Source organism: Apteryx rowi, unplaced genomic scaffold (genome assembly GCF_003343035.1).
Source record: "Apteryx rowi isolate R43461 unplaced genomic scaffold, aptRow1 scaffold_12, whole genome shotgun sequence".
NCBI lineage: Eukaryota > Metazoa > Chordata > Aves > Apterygiformes > Apterygidae > Apteryx > Apteryx rowi.
In genome coordinates this window covers 5740664-5763825 of record NW_020447419.1, presented here as the reverse complement: position 1 = coordinate 5763825, position 23162 = coordinate 5740664, and the positions used below count along the sequence as shown (strand labels likewise).

Here is a 23162-nt window from a genome sequence, read left to right as displayed (position 1 = left end):
CCAGAACATCTATTCAGCAAGTGACACAATACATGTATAAAAGTAAATAAACTGCACATCACCAGCACCTTGTGTATCTTACAAAAAATGCAGTTAGCATCTGTGTTCTGCAATTAGCACAGTGTGGTCTGTTTTAAGGCAGTGCAGTTACGGCAGAGGCTGGAGAAGCTTCTTTATCCCCTAACTTTACCTTCYTTTGCAGAAAACTAATGCTAGGAGATCCAAATGGAAGAGATTTTTCATTCCATCCTCCATTACAGGGCAAGCTGCTGGGAGAAAGCTTAAGATCTTTATGCTGCACAGGGGAACACAGTTTTCCTCTTCTATCCTTACAATGCTGTGCAGTAAAAAATACTGTTGCTTAGGCTTGACGTTATGCCCAGCGACGCAAGTGGAATTTCCATCCATMCATACATACATAGCGGCTCAGAAAAAAATCATTACTGCTCTAAGGAAGGAGAGCTTCCGTTACCAAATGTCACACTAGCTGCATAACTGGAATGCTCTTGTGGAGATACATAATAGTGTCAGCTCTGCCCTCTCCTGCTTTTTACCGGGAAAGCAGTACATTAGAGAGTTTGTTAACAAAACTAAGTATCCTGAGGAGATTGTCAGAAGACACTTTGAATATGTGAACACTGTCTCCCAGTTGCAAAGACATTCAAATTTCATTATACATGTATCAACATGACCATGCTATATACTGCACACATTTAAAACAGACTAACACATTAAAAAAAAATATTGAAGTTGCTAAGAAAGGCAGATGCCAATTGATGTAGTGATTATCAAGTAAAAAAGTAAACAGGAAGAGACAGGTAGACAAAAGCAGTAGACATAGAAGTATATATAACTGTAATGATCTAAATCATTGTTAATAGTACATACGAGAGCAGGTGGACAGCATCAGCATGCTGTTTGATGTAGTGTTGTCGATATTTGGAGAAATCGTGAAGCATCTGCAGAGGGTCAGGGTGAATATTAATACGATCTCTCTCTGTCCAGGTTTCCACAGCAACAAGAACCACCCTGGTGTTCAGCTGTTCCTTGTATATCTGAGGGCAGAGACAGGACAGGCACAGGAGTAGAACACTGGGTCAAACATGCACAGTTAGCCAGTAAGAGTAAAGYGGAAGGACAAGAGGGATAAAGCAGGAGGGAAACATGGGGAAACAGTTAGCTGGTATGCCTTGGATTTCCTAAAAGTTACTATTCTGATCATCTCGAATTTTATGTTTTAGAGGGCAAAATAACTTGCTGCTCTTTTTTTGAACTATCCCTTTCYAAGTCTCATGTCAAATAATTTCACCACTGAGTTTTGCACAAAACTCGTACAAAAATCAGCAAAGTATAAAGTACTGYGATCTCAAAACACAAGGAAAAGCCAAAGGCAATTCTTAAGTCAAGATTAAACACCTTCTCAGTTTTCCCCAATATACCCAAAACTTAAGTCACGTACAGCTTGATTTTCATTTACAGTAYGATCACTTCAGGCTGCTAAAGTAATATGAGAAGGAAATAAAGAGTAATAACATTTATATCAATTTTAATGTCACTGGAACAGTAGATGAGTAAATGACAATTAAGCCCTCAAAATTACAAAACAGCTCTAAAATATCCATTTTAATTTTGTTCGTGATACTTGCTTCTGAGATAAAACAGCAGCTCTCTAGAAGTTTAGGCCATAAAATGCCGAATTTTATTAACTAATGTATTCAGAAACTGGAGATCTACAAGAGACATTCTATATATCTATAACAGATGTTCTGCATTATACTGGGCACAAAGAACACTTACTGATCAAATATATTTAGTTATGATCTAAAAACATTGGATGATTAATCCACTGGCTGGTTAATCCATAAAATATACAAACGTCAACTTACTAGGTAATCTCCACAAGTCACCATATTAAACATACAATTTTATTATCTTTTTTCCAAATTATACTTATGATACACAGCRTGAATTGCAAATATCCTCTTGCAGTTATAATAGCTATATATACTGAACAAATTAGCACTTGCTGGCATGCTTTTTTGTATCAAAGGCAGCATTATCCTTATAAAAAGTTGATGGTATAATATTCAGCTTAGAAAGAAGACAATAAACATAGGAGCAAGAGAGGGAAACCAGGCAAGCTCAATTTTGTCCAAGAACTTTTAAGGAAAAAAGAATATTAATATGTCTTATTCTGAAGGAGCTAGGCTGAGGACATACACAAGAAAATGGTTAACTCCATGTGAAAAATCAATAAAATTAAAACCCAGAAATTGTACATGGCTGGCTCAACAAAGCCTTTACTTGTGTTTGTTGAGAAGAAAACTGAAGTGAACAGGAAGGGAAGGATGAAAGAGGGATCAGAAAAACTGGCAGTCTCTGAAAGCCTGTATCATTTTTCCAATAATATTTCAGTAAGAAATACAGCCCACTCCCTATGAACACAAGGGAATAACAAGGCAGAAAATCCTGCTATTTTTCATGTTGCATTTAAAGAGAGAAGTGGAACTGTTCACACATGCACATGCACACACAGAGCAAAGCAAGATGGAAAAACAGAAAGAACAGTTAAAGAAAGGAAAAACAGATTAAATAATTGTTGTTGAAACGCAGAGAAAATACCAAGAAACAATGATTGGAAAAGAAAAAATAAAGATGCCACTATTTCTTTGGAAATATGTAATATAAAGTGCACAAACTAATTATTCCTATTATTTATATCTTCATCTGTTCTAGTATCTCTTATTCAAAGTATAGGCATTTTCAGATTGTTACTGGAAAATATTTCAAAACATTTCCAGTATTTCATGTACAATATATTTACCTAAATTTTCAATGTGCATTGTACTTTATATGCAAGATATTAAGCACAAATACTGTACTGCTTCCTCTATACTAAGCAAACCACGGACAATATTTTGCATTGAATCGTATCACACAGCTCTATTAGTATCAATGATGTYGCATGGAAAGTGGACTCCAAGTCACAGTTTTGACAGGCATTGTATTCATGACTGCTAGAGAATCTGTCTTGCTTTCACTACAAACGGCTTCAAACGCGTGTGGCTGCTGCCCCAAAAATGAGACAAAGTCAATTTTTACCATAAATCTTACCTTTAGTTTATATGCTCTATGTAAAATTACTCTGATTTTAGTCATAGGTAAGTATGGTATCTGTCAGTGCCACCCATTTATAATGTATTACAATGAGACTTTTTGTTTTTAAACTATAAATACAGATTTACAAAGGAGAATTTTTATTCACACCTTCTGTTTTTCTCCCAATAAATGGGTGCATCCATTCTGAACTACAGTCAGCTTCAACCACTCAGGGCAACTATGGGCATTTCATGAACCTGTGAGCGTTTCATGAATCTAAAATCTATTATCTCATCCTCAAGCAGTGAGAGATACAGAAAGCTCCTTCAAAGTTCCAAATCCCCTCTGCCAAAAGCAAACTGTAGTAGTTGCAAGCTTTGAGAAAAACATCAAGAATAATTTGGTGGTTTCTTACACATTTACCTCCAGCTATTTTTCTGCAGAGAAACTGGAAATGAGTTTTAAAATCTAACTCTTACAGCTGCTCATTATATGTTTTTTTTTTTATCCTGATATCTGCTAATATTAAACTTTCTAAATTGGCTGCTAAAATAATAAAGTCACTGATACAGTTTTCAGAAGTCATAGTGATACTTACAGCATCCACAAGGTTTACCACAGACTTGGCAAAATTGTTCGTGTATGCATTTGAAGAACGATGTTTTTTGAACTAGRAGGAGAAAAAAAAATAGAAAACAGTGAAAACTTGAATATTTACTACCAATTCCTTACTTCTACAACAAGGAAGGAAAACTAGTATTTTAAGGCATGCTAAGTGAAAACTCAAAACAATCCTCTTCCCAGATCACAGCATATATTTCATGTTCAAGAAACCCTGMGAGATAAAGGAAGCCATGGCTGCTAGAGAGTCTTTTACACCGCCAAAAGGAACACTTAGCCGTAAGAAGTTTCCTATTTAGAACCATGGTTCAAATGTTCAAAAGAAAATTAAAAGTAAACAGAGTCCTCCAGAGCTCAAAATTGAGAAGGTGCTGTACCCGTTAAAGCTATGCTTAACCTGATGACTTAAATACCAAACTCTGCTAGCTATATATCATGGCTACAAGACATGAAGACGACCCCTTTATCATTTGTCCTGTGTACAGCTCTTAGCAAAGCTATCCTGCCTCTGGTATAGGACCAGATTTTTATGAACAGTAGCATCAGTTATGCCAACAGGCAAAAGAAAGAGGAAATGCATGCTGAAAGTAAATGTGCATTTGAATATTGAAAGAGTTACGTTAGATATCTTTTATGTTCTTAATGTTGAAGTTCTTCCATTTTTGTAGATTTAGATGAGCTGTACTGCAAGTTCTGCTTCCTAATTCCTGTGCATGTCAATATAACAGTTATATGTCTTTCCACATCCTGCTCTGCAAAGTCCTCTCTGTTCAAATTCAAATTTGCCAAAGATGCTGCTATGGTATCTGAGTATGAACCCACAACTTAAAAAAAAAATAAATAAAATAAAATTATAAACCAAAACTGTATTACAAAATATGATTTGCAATAAGAAAAATAAAGTCKTCAGGATTTCATAGAAAAGGAACATAAAATTACATAGAAATTGCATAGAAAGGTAAAGCATTCTAAAAAAATCTTTAATTTCAACTGTTGCTTAAAAGCAACACATCTCATCACTTAATGAGCGACATTATCAAGTTCCACAAAAGTGTCAGCTATTCTTACTCTCAAACATGGCACTCCACGTGAGGCCTTGAAAGAAGAGGGTTCAGACTCTTCTCTGAGCAACTGAGGAGCTTCTCTCATCCAAAAGAAGTTAGACACATGATTAACTACCCTCCTAAATCAGCATTACAAAACAGAAGCTCCCTGGTTTCCATGATTATGCTTGGATCCAAGGTTAAAACAAAACTGAAAGACATCTATACTTATAGAGTGAAATAATCTATGTTTCTCAAATTGATCTCAAGAGATATGAAATCCCCAATATATTATTAGGTTAAAAAAAATTCCATTACTTTAAATTCCAGTTATTTTTGCACAAGTATTCCAGTTTTATATACATGAAATGCCATACAGATAACACACAGTTCAAACTCTTTAATACTGGCTGAGGCTCATTCATTTGAATGCAGAAAGATAAGTTTTTTACATATGTAGTTATTCACTGTTAAATTCCATGATGCTTTCTTACCTGCATATGCACAGATGGTTTTAATACCCCAGAATCCTACTGCATAGGTCTGCAGGGACCCCACCCCTATAACTATTCTCAAAACAAAGTGCTTTCAGCAGTGCTAGTAGGAGCTTTAAAATATACACTGAAAATAGTAGCCACATCACAGGATTCTCTTTGTTCCCTACGGAATCATGACACCAGTACAAAATAATGGAGGGGGTCATTAGGAAGGGGGAAAGATTGCTTTGTTTTTGTTTTAAGACAATCCCAAGCTTTCCCAGAAGTGGAAAGCTAAAATAATATGCTTGAAAAAAAAGTTCTTGGTTTTCAGTAAGATATTTAYATCCTAAAACCAATACTGATAACGTACTGATATACCTTTAAGCACAGTTTCTAAAACAGAAATTAAAAAGATAAGCCTGTAAAACGTTCAAAAACTTAATTAAATTTAACTGTGCCTTTAGTGTTACAAGAAATGAAAGTTTTGTGAAAATGTGTAATATTAACCACTTAACAACACAATATCCAAAGAGGTTTAACATAATCGCTTCCAACACAGAACCTTGTTACAGGAGAAATCTGCCCTCTACTGGTAAGCAGATAAACTTAAAARTACTCTTAATAAGCTCTGGATTGGTAGCCCTTAACTTGTAACTGTGAACACTTCCTTAAGTATATCCATTTTACTCCTTGAAAAGCATCATCACCTGCKTCCGAGTCACTGACAGCTCTGAAGCAAATAATGTTGAATACTTGTGGTCTAGAGTTCTAACAAACAAAGCTTGAGAGGAAACAACAATTAGTGTCCGTAACAAGTGTAGTGAACAGGGTGGTCATCCTTTAAGCACCTAACACCAGAGGCCAGCGACACAGACAGACAAATATCATCTCTTCATAAGGAACACGAACCACAGACCTCAGACAAGATGACAAAATATCTTTAACTGCAGTTACTGTGTGCTCCCTCTATACAACTACCATGCGAGAATCACCCTTAGAACACGGTTTCCTAACAGTTGGCTTTACAAGTGAGAAGAGTTTAAGAAGTTCCCACCCTACTCCTCCCACTCATTAGCATTCCCCCTACACTGGTGAAGTGACACAGATGAAGGACAGGTTATTTTTAGCCCAGACTATTTCTATGATTTATTAACCAGAAATGAGGAAGGTTACCTGTCTATTCAGCCCTGGAATGGGTACACAATACTGCATCCTATTCTGATCCCAACTATTTCTGACTCTTCAAAAACCTCCTTTAGTGTTGACAGAGAGTCCAAAACAACAACATACAGTATTGGGAAAATATGCTGTAGAATGAGAGACTCAAGGAGTTCCATACTTTTCTATAAATTTAAAAGGTGATTTTACTTGCACATAAAATAAACAGAAACTGTTTTATCAACACAATTTGATATATATTAAAAAAAAAAAAAAGAAGTCTTGTTCACATAGGAGCAAAGTCATACTAAGAGTTGATGCCCAGAAAGCTACACAAGGCCAGGCCAAACTCAAAATGAGGTACATTCAGGTTGCTATTAGGGTAACTTGCTGTGGGTTGCAGAACATTCTGCATCACTAGAAAACTTTTAAACCCACACTGAGTATTTTTCCATAATAGATATGGCTCTCGCTAAAATGTAGCTATTGGACTCAAAGAATTACTTTAGAAAAGTCCTCCAGCCTGTATATTTAGAATACCAACGCAGTCTTACCATCTACCAATGTACAAAAAACAACTATTCACCAGAATAAAACACAGCACAGGGTACACATGTTCTAGGACTTTAACAAATAAATATTACACAGTCCCAGCTATTTCTTTTGAACCTATGTCTACAACCTAGCGTACGAATAAGACTTCTATAGTGTAGATCATAAATGGAATTATCACCTTTGGTTTGTAATACAAAACTTCGATGTCAAAAATTTTCCTTCTAKGGGAAAAAAACCCAAACAGCAAAAAACAAGGTTTTGTCACTCTTTTGGCRAATATTTAAATCAAAGCATCTTTTTGGACATGATTTTGATGAGCTATTCTTTACTTTAAACCATAAATTAGGTAAAAGAAAAAAGGTCAGAAAAGTGAGTCAGAGAATCTCTCTGAATGCTTGCAGATCTGGTCTCTGCTGTACACCTAAGCATACTTTTATCATCCACACATTTTCATCGTGCCTCCAAGAAAGGCTACTTCCCTATTCCCGCTTTTCTGACAATCATGTAAAAATATGATACAAATGAAGAAAGATTTACTAATCTACTTTCTCTTTAAAAGGAAGTCCCTGAAGAACAGAGTTGGCCTATCTTCCCTTCTCTCCCCAGTAATTCTCACTGAAAAAAGGTCTTTTTAAGGTTTACAGAGACATCTGCATTTTTAACAGAATAATTTCAGAGAAAAAAATTGAGGGAAGGAAGGCGGAAGGAGAAGATAATATATAACTTTACAAAACTTCAGACTGTGGCAACAACAACAGTCAACTTCTATCCAATAGTTTAGCGGTTAAAATCTTTGACCAAGACGTGAGAATTGGACATGGATCTCCCACTTCTGACCAAAGAGATTTGAACTTGCATCCCCCACCTCTTAGAAAATACTGTCTTAATCATTAGGCTGCAGAAAAATCTAAGGTTAGAGCATTGTTGATCTCTTTGGTGATACTACTGGGTATCCTGACACTTGTGATGTTTTTCAAAAAGGATCTTAAAATAGTTGTTGAGGTTTACAAAACTTATTACTTTCTAGGCCTCACCTTGCTGATTTACTCTTCTTTACAGCGGCAACGACTGACATTTTGACAGCTTTACCTTACTTGGCAGCAGTAGTGAAAGCAGTAACTTTTAAATAACATGTCAATTGGTCTGATTTTTTTCCCCGTTATCGCTCAAGGCAAAAAGGAAAAAGAATCCCCTTTTTTCTTTTTTTTTAAATTACAAATGTCAAACACTTTCCTGAATCAAAGAAACTATCTTGTACTTCATTATGAATCTTGTTTATAAGCATGGAATAGCCAAGAAAAATAATGAGATAGTTTTGTCTATATGCTTTGCTGCATTCAATTTTAAGTTAGTAAAACTGAACTCTGAGTGACAAGTTCTGATCTCTCTCTCTATTCCTCTAAAGAAAGGATGCAATTTTACAGTCTGACAGTGTATGTATTTCAGACAGAAAAGTTTTATTGCATAACTCTATAGTTTATGGGCATATCAAACTACACATACTATATCAAAATGTTTCAGACATATTTTGAATATTTAAGTGCTATAGAAAATGCTAGATATCATCAAGCATTATTAACTATTATGGCCTGTACTGTCTTACAGTAAAATGGTAGTAACTGCTGATATATAAAATACTTGAGCCAAAAAAAGCTGATGAGGCATGGTGCTGTACATCAACCTACAAATTCTGATCAAAAGGAAGATTACCAGTGAATTGATATACTTACCATTTTATGGTCATTGACTATCATGAGCTCCAGATATTTCATCTCTTCAAAGATACCACGAGATGCCTGATGGATTTAAGGCATATTTTGAGAAATCAGGAAGCTGTAGTAATTTTCAAAAATAACTGCAGTTGATTTAACAGGATTATAATCCTATTAAATATTTTGTAGGGTGTAAACCTGTCAAAACTGGGTCAGCTYTTCAACTAGGGTAAATCATCATAACTCCACTAACTTTGTGAGTTATGATAATTGACACTGGCTAAGAATCTGAGTCACATCATTTGGAATAARTTTAGAGTCAATTCTTTTGGTTTGGCACAGAAGAAGTCATTGTTTCTCTTATTTTCACAAAGGAGAAAAATCTCAAACACTAAAAGCTCTTGGTTTACTGTACTATTCATCACAGACTTAAGGAGGAAGTTAGTAAAAATAGATGGGCCTCAAAAAATATACTGTGTATTGTACAACTCAGTGCAGAAATATAAACAAATCTTAAACTCATGCATTCCACTAGCTCTGACACATATGCATGCGCAAATCATGTGACCTGTCCACTTCCATTCTCTGAATAACCCAATTCTGAATGACCTCATTTGGAGTTTTTCTCTGATCATGTTACATAATGAGCCAAATGAAAATAAAGTCAGATGGTAGCAAGACTTCATCCAGAACTATTCTCTGTCCATAAGCAGACTCAAAACATAAAATTCACCATTTTCTAAACTCATTTTCACTATTAAACCTCTGTTATTTGGTATACAGTATTGCTGTCACCGTTTTCTCAAAATATTCAAATTTTAAAGGACAATCTTATTGTTTTGAAAATTGTACTGTGTGACATTTTAATGCATCAAAAGATATTTGTTTGCCAAAGCCTATGTTCACGCAAAACTAAAGAATGAGAAAATGAATGGCTTTTTTTTTTTTTTTTTTAAATATAAGTGGTCACACTTCTACTCACTGCTCTCTTTCTCCTCTTTCTCCTCAGCCACTGTAATTCAGACAGGAAGGGCCATTCAGAACTAGATTCAGTTTCTGTAGAAAATAGAATTTAAGAATTTCATGATATTAATTTAAACTATTGGTGTATGCTATCCAAATCAAAAGCAGATTGAGATCACCAAAACTAGAATAACCTTTGATATTTAACAGTTCATTCTTTAAAATCCACAAAACAAAGTATCTCAACTCAAGTAATTTATCAAAACTCAAGTAATTTAGAAATCTAAAGTTAGAATTAAAGTATGCATGACAAGGTAAAAAGACTATAACCTGAGCTTAGAATAGATGTTCTCTTTCATCTCTTGCCCTCAACAGCATTAATATCACTGATTAAATTAAAAGATTTGAAGAAGAAAGCTAAATACAAGCACTGATGGATGGAAATTTTTCGGCTGCTTTTCAACAGCTCTGAATTCCATTGTAGTAATTGGAAAAAAAAAAGTCAGTTTACTATCTCTAAATTTTTCTAAATAATCAGCAATTGAATATAGGCTATGTTAGCCTAATATTCAAATTGTTCAAGTCATACGTACAATTATTTCCAGTATGGAAAAATTCAGAACATCAGCAAAAACATACCAGGATCTTGCAACTGTTTAGAGGCTTGTGTTCCGTAAGTTCTCTGGATGCTATGCGGCCTGCTTTTACTTTCCTGGCAAGAAAAATATGTGACATTTTCTTCTTATTAATAATGTCAAGGTAAAGTGAGGCACTTCTTCACTCTTTATCATATTTAATATTTTTCCATAAAATGCAATCAACTATAGTACCAATCTGACACAGTACCAATTTAAAGCAATCTGTCTGCAATCCTGAGCAAATATGCTTCAGCCCATTCTCTGGCCTACAAAACTGAAATATAACAGATGTCTTTGAGATTACTTGAAAAAATTCCTTTAAAATCCTTAATGTTACAGAATACAAAACATTTTTTCCAATAAATCAAAGACTATGTACCTAGACAAAATCTTCCTCTGCCAGATGAAAAGCAAGCATACGGTTAATACATATCACAGAAATGTAGCTTCCTAATTGCAGCAAAATGCAAGAAACTAAGCAATATCTTCTGTTTTAGCCTGGTTTAAATGTTGAATACTCCAATAAAAAGGAGAACACTTTTAATGCATGTTTTCTTTAGAAGCCTCATATGCCCCAAATTACCACATTTTGGTATCTGCTCTAGAATACACCTATCTTTTCTTTCTTAAAACCTCTTCTGCAGAGCTAGGCCAAAGAAGCAATTCTTTTCAAAGCGTAGGACACTATTGTTCTCCAAATCCTGTGAGAAATATTTAATGCACTGAAGGAAAATACTGCACATATTTCCTGGGTTTCTGTGAACAGAATTTATTTTATATAGCATCTACCATATTTAAGGTTAATCAAGCTGACTAAACCACATACTGAAATTGATATTAGCTGTGGCCAAGATTTATCTCACATAGTACAATCAAAGATAAGCCTCTGAGAGCTCTCTGTAGCTATATTATTTTGATCTTCAGCAGTTCTGAGAAAAACATTCATCTCATCTGTCCTCCTATGGTTCAAATTTCCGCTTGAGCCCTCATCAGACTTCACAGATGGCATCTCATTTTTATAACTGGCATTGTACTTACAGGACAGTTTATAGAACCTGGGGTATTTTTGGCTCTACTTTCAGTTTTACTGAAATAATACATTGAGAGAGATCCTATTTTCCTTGGAGAGCCTCCTAATTTTCTGTCCACTCATGCAAGAAAACACAATTTTGTGAAATTGTCCTCTGCCTGCTATATGAATACTGTTGTATAAAATAACATTTCGATGTGCTACATCAAAATGCAATATATAGCTTACCACATGGCACATAATATTGTTTCTGAGGACATTGAGAAACATCAGTCTTTTCAAGGTATAATACTTTCCAAAGTGTCATTTCCATAGTTTCATTTCCAGACCAAGAATTGACCATCCAAATGATACTGATCCCTCTGAATGTTAATCTCGTCTACTTTAAAAGTGTCAAGAGTCAAAGATTTTGTAGATCTTTCTCTGGACTCTAAGTTCAGCTTTACAGTGACTGAAACATAACAGTTCTACAACATTATGTTATTTATCATACACTGGCAAGTACTGGAGAGACAAGCTTGAGAGCTATGATACAGCATCTATAATACAACCTACAGACCAAACAGGATACTGTATAAACATTAAGAATTCCCAGTCTCAATGCTGCAAAATCATTTTCTTGAAAATCGTTCAAATCCTTGAACCATTCAAGAGGTTGAAACACACCTGGTTTTACGTACTATCTATGAAATGTAGTCAGTTCTATTAACAGTCAAAATTTTAGGAATAGCTGTAAAATTATAATACACTTAAGATGAAGTACCAAAATAATTACAGTTAACAAGACATTTGCATAAAACAGTCCCAAATGCTGATCAAGCATATTCATGTGATTGGATCAGAATAATTTAAGCTATATGGTGAGCATAAACTTTAGACCTACAAGCTGTATGATACCCAGGTATAATTATCTACTTCATTAAGCTCCTTGTGGAAACATGGTAGATCAAAGAGCAATTTCACCCAACTTCAAAATTGGATCCAGCTTTTTTGAGAGAGAGATGGATCAGATGACTTCCAGAAGTCCCTTCTATGAATTTATAAATCCTTGAGTTTAAGWAACAGATCAAATTTATATACGCTTTTTGCCAGTCCGTAACCATTTGCTATGGAAACAATCTTACAATCAAACATCTAAAAGATCAACAATGACTGGAAAAGGAATGATTAAAAAAAGCAGAGAAAAATCTTAAATAATTCATATTTGCACAGTTCTTGCCTTAAATAAATGCCAACTAGGTATTTTAAAAGAATATGTTTTTCATATGAATGCATGACAGAGATGACTCATTTATCGATTTATTCTAATACTTTTATTTGCTATTCCTTGTGCAATCTCTTTCTCAAACCAAGAAAAATACAGATTGAAATAAACTTACTGCACTGTGGGTCAAATTCATTGGTTCTATCAAGTACAAGTAAGTACTATCTTCAAACATGCCACTAAAACATGGAGAAACAGAAAACAGAGATTTAGGATTATCACAGGAATTTATTTGACTCCAGTATATGACTTTTGGTGAGATGAAACCAAACTTAGGGCTGAAAAACTGATCAATACTAAAATAAATCCTATACATAATTGCTACTAATAAATGTGGCTAAAACGCAAAATTAATTTTATGATAGACCAGGTACTTTGTAATGGACTAACATTGTATGTTAATAGGAACGTAATGGTAAAACACCAAAGAGAGTAAAGATTTGACCCTGGAGACAGGCAGTCCTGAGACAGAAATTAGCATGCAGAATATAATCATCAGCTGAGTTATACTTAACAGTAACTAATCCTAGTAAGGACTATTTCTTACATTCTTTCCTTACATGACCTAACAAAAAGATCAGTTTTTCAACAGGCTGATATAATCATACATAAACACTGAGTATACAAAGTGCKGAAGTACAATTCTTGTTTATACTCTGCCATAGTCAGTCATCTTGGTGAAATATTTATTGGTACTTACCATATTCAAAGGCTTCATGAGACAGTATCAAAAATCTTAATCCTGATGATACTAAAAAGTGGGTTAGCAGTTTGGTATAGCTGGTACTGGTATTTCAAAACACCAAAATCTTTGGGCATGTAGAATTTCAGTCCATCACACATTAAGAGATAACACCCAAGAGTAGTCATCAGCTAATAGTCTTGTTTGAACAATGAGAAAGCACACTTACTGAAGCCCATTACAAGTTGAAAGAGCAGCTTTAGAATCCTTGATACCTCTGATATTTCCATGATAGTAACAATGCTCTCCACCCTAATAATGTTAAAAACAAACAAACAAAACAAAACACACAAGCACAGAATTACTGTGATTTCATGTATGTTGCTTAAAACCAAGGGGAAAAATACCTAACATCTTGTATCAGATAAAGTTTCAGAGAAAGGAGTGACTGCTAAATTAAATGCTCAGAATACACCTAACAGAGTGACAAGACTGGGATCCTCACAAAACAGAGTTGCGGTGGCTTTCTTTTTAAAGTATAGACCATTATATGAAAATGGCCCTCTCTGGCTAATGACTTCAGCACCACCCAGGTTTCACAACTCCTGAATAATTTCCCAGATCACTGACTGGTATCTACCTGCCTCCTAAAAACATGCTCTATCTCCAAAGCTACTGGCTATTCTGTGTTGGAGCACTCTCTGTCAATCGTGCTGAAGCTGTTCCATTCTGTAGAAAATACAAAGATTCACAGAGTCAGAAAGAGGGAGCATGACTCTATACCACAGAGGCTAGTAAGCTCTTCTAGGAAGAAGTCCTGACAGCAGACTACAATACATAAATTATTCAGATGAGAAATTCAGAAATAATTGCATTATCAAGCCACCATCTGCTCACATACAAGAACTCCTAGTGTCAAAATAGTTTCATGAGGACCTTTTTAAAATTTCTGATTTTTTGGACATTTTAGAGTTTCACAGTGTGTCATTTTTCTCTAAATGTTCTGGTTGTCTTCTTCGTACTAAATCTGTACTATTTAATTTCTCCACATAGTGGAAGTTGGGTTCTACTGCATTGAAGTTTTTTATTACTTTGATTGTAAACAGCTAAGTATGTACAAAAAAGTAAAGTCTTTAGCATATCTTAATGATTACATACTATAGGCAGCCACATAGCAGATTATTAAACTCTTTATTTCTGTCCCAATACAGAAATTAATTCTATCCTTACTGCTGGATAGAAGAATTACTAATCCTTAAAATCCTATAAACAACTGAGGAATAAATTGATTAGACTGTTAGAGACTTACAGAACTACTTATTGTGAATAAGGGCAGAATAAACAACTGGCTTCACATGAATGATTCAATCAAGTAAGCAAGTAGAGTATATTTATTTTCTGTCAACAGAAACAAAGCATCAGGAGCAACATTAACAGACTGTTCAGGCTATGTATGTTTAGAAAAAAAACCACCACACAACACTAAAGCCTTCTAAAACATATTTTAAGAAAAAGGACTAGTGAATGTAGAAGCTTTTAAATACCAGAAATTCTGCTGCTACAGGTCAGTGAAGCTAAGATGAGGAAAACAATGATTTACCTCATTTAAGAAGTTAGTCTTTAATGTCTGTCAACAACAATCCCAGCTAAACTAAAGATTAAAGTTCTCAAAAATTTCATTAAAAACCTTTTAGTACAGTTGCATCTCTCACATGTTGTCTGAAAACATACTGCTTATCATCAAAATATTCTTAATTCTGGCAAATGTCACGTGTCATCTGAATTCCAACAACCGTATTAGACTCATAGCTTCTGCAATTATGCTAACTCAAGGAATTACCAAAGATGTAAAAGACCTTTGTTTAACTAAGCACAATATTATTTCCATTTTGCATCTCATTTAATGAGCTATTCAGATTCTGAATGAAATTTCTAATAGACTCTATTGTGCACAATTAAATCCATATATTACAGAAAAAGCAATTGCTACATATTTACTTTTCCATCAGTGAGAATGAATAAACAATGCTTTATAACAATCAAATTGTGATCATCTTTCTCACACAAGTAGTTTTCTGAAAACTAAAGATATTCATGTGARTGAGAAAATACTGTTTGTTCTTCAGTGTTTTCACTCTTATAGTACACTATGGCTTCCTAGAAAATGCAGTCTCACTTCTTTATATCATCAGGAAACAAAACTATCTATTATTTAACTAAGTCTAAAAAGGATTATAAGATATTGTAAAAGCTTAGGATACAGTCCTTACTTGATCTACAGAAATTGTGTGTATATTTTCTGAACTTACAATGAAGCCTTCTGTGGATTAATGTGACCTCAGGAGCTCCATTACTGTTTCTAAATCAATCGATTCAGAAAGCATCCCCTAGGAAGTTTGGATCAAGTTACTGCAGCATGCAAAGGTAGCCCATTTGCTGAGTCTAAAATTCTAATAAAATTTTCCAGTCAGATTCATGATTCAGCAACCGCAGTGCTCAATGTTTGTGCTGCAGCTGACAATTGCATGAGCTTGTCTAAATGCCAGAAGGAACTGTTTTCTTGCTTCATTTAGCATTTTTGCTCATTCTCCAGAGTATTAAGTCTTATTGAAATGAAACAATTTCCTTAATATGGTGCATGAAGCAATTTCTTTTTTTAATGGAAGAAAACAAAACAGTATATTGCAATAATTACACTGCAATATAATTGTCTAACTTCACCCTAATCTGTGAGATATCATTCYGTCTGAGATTTTCTACAACAAGGTCAAAACAATCAATTAGACATCTAATACTTGGATAAGCAACAGTCTCATCTTGATCTGAAGGCATAAGTGCAACTTGAATGTTTGCTTTCCTCCACTCTACATAAAGTGATGTATTTCACTTTTAAAAAGCTCACAACAAATAGTCTAGTATTTGTACCAAATTTTGGGAAAAAAAAAAAAAAAAAGCTTTCATGGAAATGTGTTCTATAACCTTCCTATGAGCCTACCAAGCTTCACTTTGGTACAACAGCAAACTAAAAGTTTATTTTGGTTCCCTTAGTCTGTGCTGAAGTATCTTGCACAACTTTATCTCTGTCTTTGGATCACTTGTCTATACCACTGAATTCAATATAGGAGCTAGTTTGACAAGTATAAGTAATTGGGTGTCAAGTAATACACAGGTTTTGTACTAGCTCCAGAGGTGAAGGTTTCACCCAGGCTTTTATCTTCTGTTTCACAACTGTATAATTCTTGCAACGAAAAGTCATGGCAAGTTTGTTTGTTTGTTTGTCTTAAATTTCCATCATCACTTACCCTTGTACTTTGTGCTAAGGGCAAGTAAATAATTAATGAAGATTATACTGATGGTAACCTTTTTGTAGAGGCAAYTGGRAAAAAAAAAAAAACCTACTCTGGTCTGGCAATGTCTGGATCTTTTTCAGTCCTACCACCCATCACTGCTCTCCAAGCTTTCCTTGTTGCACAATTCTTCATGTATAACTGAGGAATCTTTACAAGATCAGACCACAGTTACCTTATGTGTGTGGACAAAGGTTTCTGGTGTTTTAAAAAGTCTTGTAAAACTTTTTTTTTTAAAAGCGCTGTATTAGCACTGTTCCTTCAGAAAGACAATTCTGCTGTATTTTCAGAGCACAATACCTTAGAAAACTTCCGCTTTCCATCTTCATAGTGAATCTCCACATAATTGGAAGATAACAAATCACTGTCAAGAAAAGGAAATATCAAGATGAGAAAAAAATAAATATTCTTTCTATTTTCATCTCGTTTTAGTTAGAATCCTCAAATCATTTTTTCTTTCCTTGTAAATTGGTTAAAAAAAAAAAAAAATCAAGCAGCTTGTGTCCAATGGTTTACTGATGCACTATGATGCAGAGCATGTTTCAGACAGGAATTTCATTCTGCAATGTAATTGCCTTTATATTAGCTTTACAGTAAGATTATCAGCCTTTTAAATATGGGAAAAAAAAATTCAATAGCTTTTGTATTTTGTTTGCTGCTGATATAGACAAAATGTATGTTTAGTTTGTTGTTTYCAAATAAGTTTTATATTTGATCTAAAAATGATACAAAATATATGTAAGACTGGATAAATACATACATGATTGTCCTGAAGACAAGAGTAAGTTGTATACTTTTATCTGTACTTCATCCACATCTGCAAAAATTGAACTTTTTCTAAAAACTTTAACATTCTCAAAAAAAAAAAAAAAATCCTTTTTCTTTCTCTCATCTTTTCTTCTCACTCTTAGTTCTTCCCAAACCATTCTGGCAAAACACAACATTTCTGAAGAATAAAAAATCCCCATACTGTAAAAAAAATTTGCAGTCTTAATTTCTTTTTTTAAAACAACATTAGGTAGCCTGTGTATATCCAGGGATAGCTTCAATGCCCCATTCACATTTCGACTCACAATAAAAACTCAGTTATTATCAGAGTTGGAACATACTGGCCTGGGGACAGCAAAACAGTTAAACATCTTTACTGGCACCATGAGGTATGCATTATAAGTATTTTACTTAATATGGTCTAAAATACTCAGCATTTTTCAGGCATCTAAGAACCTTTACCCTTCCAAATAAAAAATTCATGAAAGGGTCTGATTGTAGCACAGATATGAAAAGAAAAATTCTGCTGCTATGAATAAAAAAACATCCTTACGGAAGCCTGGTCTGACAAAATAGTTCTGATGGGAATTCATGACCAAAACCAACTTATAATAATGGGTATCTCAAACTCAAATGAGGCTATTAGCAATCCTTATAACACTTTTACTCCAGGACTATTGGCTCATAAAATCTATTCTTCATGCTGCATTTATCAGGCATTATACTTATCAGAGAAGCTCCTGCAGAACTCAGTTATCAATGGTTCTCCTAGCAGTCATTTTTCATGGCACTGAGGAGACCACAATATGGGCACTCTGTGTACATGCAAAGCCAACAGTAACAGCCATGGATAATTACCAAATTCTCATCATTTGTTTTAACCTTCATTTTGATAGCAATATTTTATAGATTTACTTTTAAAGTGCAGATTTAAAAATAAACTCAATTGTATAAAATCATTTTTAACTTTCTCTATTTGGATCACTGTAAACTATAAATTTTCTGCAAAACAATACAAACACTTCATAAATAGCATAAACTCTTGAGTATAATACAAACATTCACTACATTTAATGTGGCAAGGTTTGAAGCTTCTAAACAGAATTGCCTATACAAAGCACTTAAACTTCTAAGTGTTGATAATGCCCTTTTCTTTATATTTTTCATTGTTATTCTGAATCATTGTTATTCTGAAGCAAAAGGTTGGCTGTCCTCAACTACCTACTAGGATAGTCTAGACAAGACTAGAGACAACTGACAAACTGGAAATTCTCATTAGACATAAGTTAAAAAAAAAAAAAAAGAGGATGATTAAACACTATAATAGGGGCCCAGAGAATTTGAGAAATCTCTGTGCTCAACTGGAAAGAGCACTGAGCAATCTGAAAGAGCAGGACAAGACAACCTCCAGAAATCCACTCCAACCTTAATTATTCTGTGCTTATAACTGTACGGTTTTGTTCAACCCTTCATTGCAGCCCACTGACAGAATTTACAGTCTCACATTGTTCTAAGTGAAGTTGAACTGACAAACCAGTAATAAATTTGCTTGTCTTGTGAAAGTAATGTTCACAGTGCTGTGCATAAGTTTTTCCTAGCTGAAAGTTAAAGTCTTGAAGCTGTTTGCTTGAACTTGTTGCCTGATACTACTACATGCACAGGTYGTAAGCTTCTCTGTTACAAACTGGCCTCACCTTACATTCACAAAAAGTTAATTTCAATTCAGTACTGGCTCTTGCCTAAAATCAGAACCTTTTCTCCAGTGTCACTGGCTGCTTTATCTTTCCTATTTTAGTACCAAAAAAGTAAGTACTTTTCCCAAAAGACACCTGCAGACCCTGAGATTACTAACACCGCCTGTTTGGATTCACATTTTTACAGACACTTCTATTTGAATCCACTGTTTGGTTTCTTCAAACCAACACCAGCAACAGGACTGATCTACCTATCTCCAAATCTAGCACTCTTTCTCACCTCCTTTTTTGGCCCTCTTCTACTCTCCTTATGAGACTGACCTCAGAACTGCTTTCAGTGCTCTCCAGTGCTTTTTGCACTTTTAGTTGAGCCACTATAACTCAATCATTTCCTTCATTTGACAGCCTACTCCATTCTTTACCTTCTCATTACTTCCAATTGCAAAGGGATTCATCCTTTAGGTAGTTAACACAATAGCCCACATGATAGGGTATCTGACATGACATGCTTGTGATGCAATATTCCTGTATCCCACGAGTATAAAGCAAGGATACAGCAAACACTGGCTTTTTCAGTAGTCTCTACACTGTTCTCACGGCTGATTTACCATCCCTACTGTCCTACGGACCAGCTGGATATGAGGCATATTGATGACTCTACGCTGAGAAAATTCCTTCCAAGGAAAATTAGAGCCTGCTATTCATAATATATTCCCCAAATGTCATGCTGTAACAAAATGCAACTTTAATTTGTGAACCACCCTTTTGCCAAACATAACATAGTATCTACCACCTAGAAGTTGGTGTAGAAAAGCTACTGTAAGGCTATTTATGCTCTTTCACAAACCCATTCATGCAGTCTTGTGTTATCATAAAAAAGGATATTTAACACTAGTTTCTGACCATTAATATGTTCTTAAGCTTGTCATACATAACCATCAATATACTGCGAAGGCATAACATTTGCCACAGGGCAATTATAATTTTGAACACCTAATTGAAAGACATCAGTAGACATCTCCTTAAAATATGCCTCTACCTTGCTTGTGATATGATTTTTGCCAGCCACCTACCACACACTTTGGACCACTTACAGATATTTGCATTTATTTGTAGTTTCTTTCATTTTCTGAAATCCTTATAGTTTAATTGGAGGGGGGAGAGGAGGAATGAGAATATTATATTGATTCAGGCCATATTCATCTCATATCAATTATTCCTAGCTCAAGCATCAGTCTACACCAGCAAACATCCTGAAGAATATCTTACATCCAATTGTCCAGAAATCCCTCAACATATGCTGCAAATCTGCAACAACCATGAGCTTTTTTTTGGGGGGGGTGGGGGGGKGGGGGGGATGGGACTGCTCCTTTAATAAAGCTGGTTTCAGTCCTGCTCTCAAGATGGACAGTAACATCAGCACAGAGACATCTGTAATATGATATTCTACTAAGTGATTAATATTGAAACATGATACCACAGAACGTAGACTAGAACTAAGAAATTCAGCGAAAACGTTCCATTGCTGCTGCAAAGAAAAAGACAGAATTTGGATAACAGAACTTGTTCTCCCTTTTGCTAAAGCTAGGGCCTAATATCAGGAATAATAAAGGCTGTAAAAATAAGYGTAAAACTGCTATTGCAGATTTTGTCTACCAGAGTTTCTACCTGTTATTAATGCTTTAAATCTGAGAAAAGAAAGGGGAAATTCTTTGGGGAAAAAAAAATGAACACAGCCCAAATAATTTTTAACCATTTTCTCCATCATGAAAGACAGATGCACAGAAGACCTATAATTTCACACACTCCTCTAGCAGATGTAATGGGAAYCAGTATGCAGGCTGCATTAAAAAAGTCTGGAATACAGATGATGCTTTACAATGAATGCTTATTTCAAACTGCAACACAAATTCAGACAGGCTGAATGAAAAAAGGTGTAGTCTGCTATGATCTTTTCTACAGTTCCCTCCTTGTATGTCTTGGATAATTTTTTCTGTTGAGCTGCCCTGCATCACTAGCTCTTCTACCCAAATTATATTGAGAGATGGCTTTAGACACAAGCTAAATAAGCAGCAAAGGGATACGGCCTTCCTGGTAGCTGCCTTCTTTGAAGACACAGGACAGCTGTTTGAGCAGCACATCCTTTCCAAACAGCTCGCATCCACCTCCCTGGCACACATTCCACTGCTGCRGCTGCTGCTAGCAGGAGAGCTACAGTGTGACAAGTGGCTTGCCCAAGCTGACATCCAACTAACCTTAGGAAAAAACTTGATTTGGCTAAGTAAAGCCTATGAAATGACTAAAAACTGYCTCATACACAAGTAACCAAGTTATCTTCCAGGAACCTAGCACGTAGCCTGTGACAAATCAGGCTACAATTGAAGCATCTTCCTTGCACATTTCTTAAATTATGTTTATGCTAGCCTACTACCAACGAATGAGTTTTTAAGTATTCTGAGGTGGTTCAAGCTCAGTACCAGTGACTGAACAACCAAGTTTAGAATATTTTTGTGAATTACTTAACAGAAAATACATAAAATGTTTTTGCCCATTTATTTGACAGACATAGTTTAGCAGCATGAAAAGGTACAAAAAAGAAAGTGAGACCTTGCTACAGCATTTTGATGAAAGATCATTAAGAAAAAACCCTCTAATGAAATGACCATCTATAGCCTTGTTTCTATTATATCTGCAAGTTTTGTTGAAACACTATTATGGCCACTTATTATTAAAATAAGTTTTTACTATGGATYTGCAGTAATCTTTAGTTGACTGTTGCCTTTTTGAAGCTGCTCTGACAAGACTGCCTCAAAGGAAGAAATATGTTGCAATTTATTTTTTTTTAATGCAACAAGGATTCACTATTTTTTCTTACACAATCTTCAAGAAGCTTAAAAATCAAAGTGTGATGCTTTGAAACAAGCATCTGTGTTTAAAAAAAATTAAAAGAAACCACTGATGATGCAGACGAAAATGTAAGGGGCAATTTCTCTATAACTATGGAATGAAATTAAGCACCCCCACTCACTACTGCTGTTAATACCATAACGATTCTGCAACAGTAAACAGTACACCCATTTAAAAATCACTGCATGCACTGTCTGGCTCTTGCTCTTTGTGCATTTTTGTTTGGGTTGTCTTTTCAGAAAGAGAAAAGGATGGACTGACAATAGGAATGTAATTCCCTATGTAATCTTTGGGGTATTTTTAAGAGTTCCTCAAATGGGGAAAAGATCTTTGGAAAAGGTTAAGGGAAAGCATGTTGTGAAGTCTTATACCAGAGAAAGCACCAGAGTGTTTTCTGGAATAATTTCCCCCCCTCAGAATCCTTGAGTCAGTTCCAAGTGATTTCAGAAAAGAAATTTCCTCATCATCCTTCCTCTAATTATATCTTCAAACTCTCCTTTTGAGAATGGAGTATACTATATTTTGTTGGCTACTTCAGCAACCATTGTGAAAGCAGGAGCTTGAAGAGTTCTTCAGAATATTGAGAACATTGTCTTTCCTAGTTTCCACCAGACTTCCCTTTATCACAGCACTGAAGACCAAGCTGCTTTAAACAGGTGTTGCTTAAAGGATCTGAAAAAATGAACTGCTCGACAATATTACAAAAGATAAGGACTGTGCTACAGTAAATACCTCAACATAATTTGCTGTGACAGTACTTGCCTAGAAGAGCAATTGACAAAATAAAGATTTTAAACAGCTGTTCAAGCTCATTCAATACTGCATTTTAATCGATCCCTTTCCTCCATCACTTGCTGGAATAACAGGTAGCTTTGAATTATCAATATGAATCTTATTAACCTGTGATGTAAATTTGAGGGCTACTGTCCCTGCCAGAATGTTCTCATTCAGTGGTAATCATATTTGCCAAAGCTGCCATCATTTAAATCAAGCTTTCTATACACAGGCAAAACTTGAGTTTCTTTTCCTCTTTAGAATTGGCTGGATGCTCAACATGTGCTGTTACTTTGTGTCCACTGAAAACAGTCCTYCCAATTTCACAAACCAAATGTCTTGTTCCAAATTAAACCAACTCTTATTACTGAAATAAAAATCCAAATTAGATGCAGGAGGTTTTTTTTATTATTATTTATTTCTTCTAA

At 34.9% G+C, this 23162-nt stretch overlaps 1 protein-coding gene across 21 annotated transcripts in view; it reads right to left on the bottom strand.

The window, feature by feature from the left end:
• ADAM23 (ADAM metallopeptidase domain 23) overlaps positions 1-23162 on the bottom strand; it is a 115346-nt gene that overhangs the window by 45619 nt on the left and 46565 nt on the right. For all 21 annotated transcript variants that reach the window (XR_003257429.1, XR_003257414.1, XR_003257431.1 and 18 more), the window contains 8 exons: positions 16892-16955; positions 13474-13556; positions 12678-12741; positions 10270-10342; positions 9650-9723; positions 8686-8751; positions 3698-3769; positions 889-1055 (listed from right to left, as the gene is read on the bottom strand). Coding sequence is in view for 17 of the 21 variants with exons in the window: in XM_026089362.1 (XP_025945147.1) it covers positions 889-1055; positions 3698-3769; positions 8686-8751; positions 9650-9723; positions 10270-10342; positions 12678-12741; positions 13474-13556; positions 16892-16955 (663 nt within the window). In the remaining 4 variants the exon portion in view is untranslated. The remainder of the gene's footprint in view (positions 1-888; positions 1056-3697; positions 3770-8685; positions 8752-9649; positions 9724-10269; positions 10343-12677; positions 12742-13473; positions 13557-16891; positions 16956-23162) is intronic.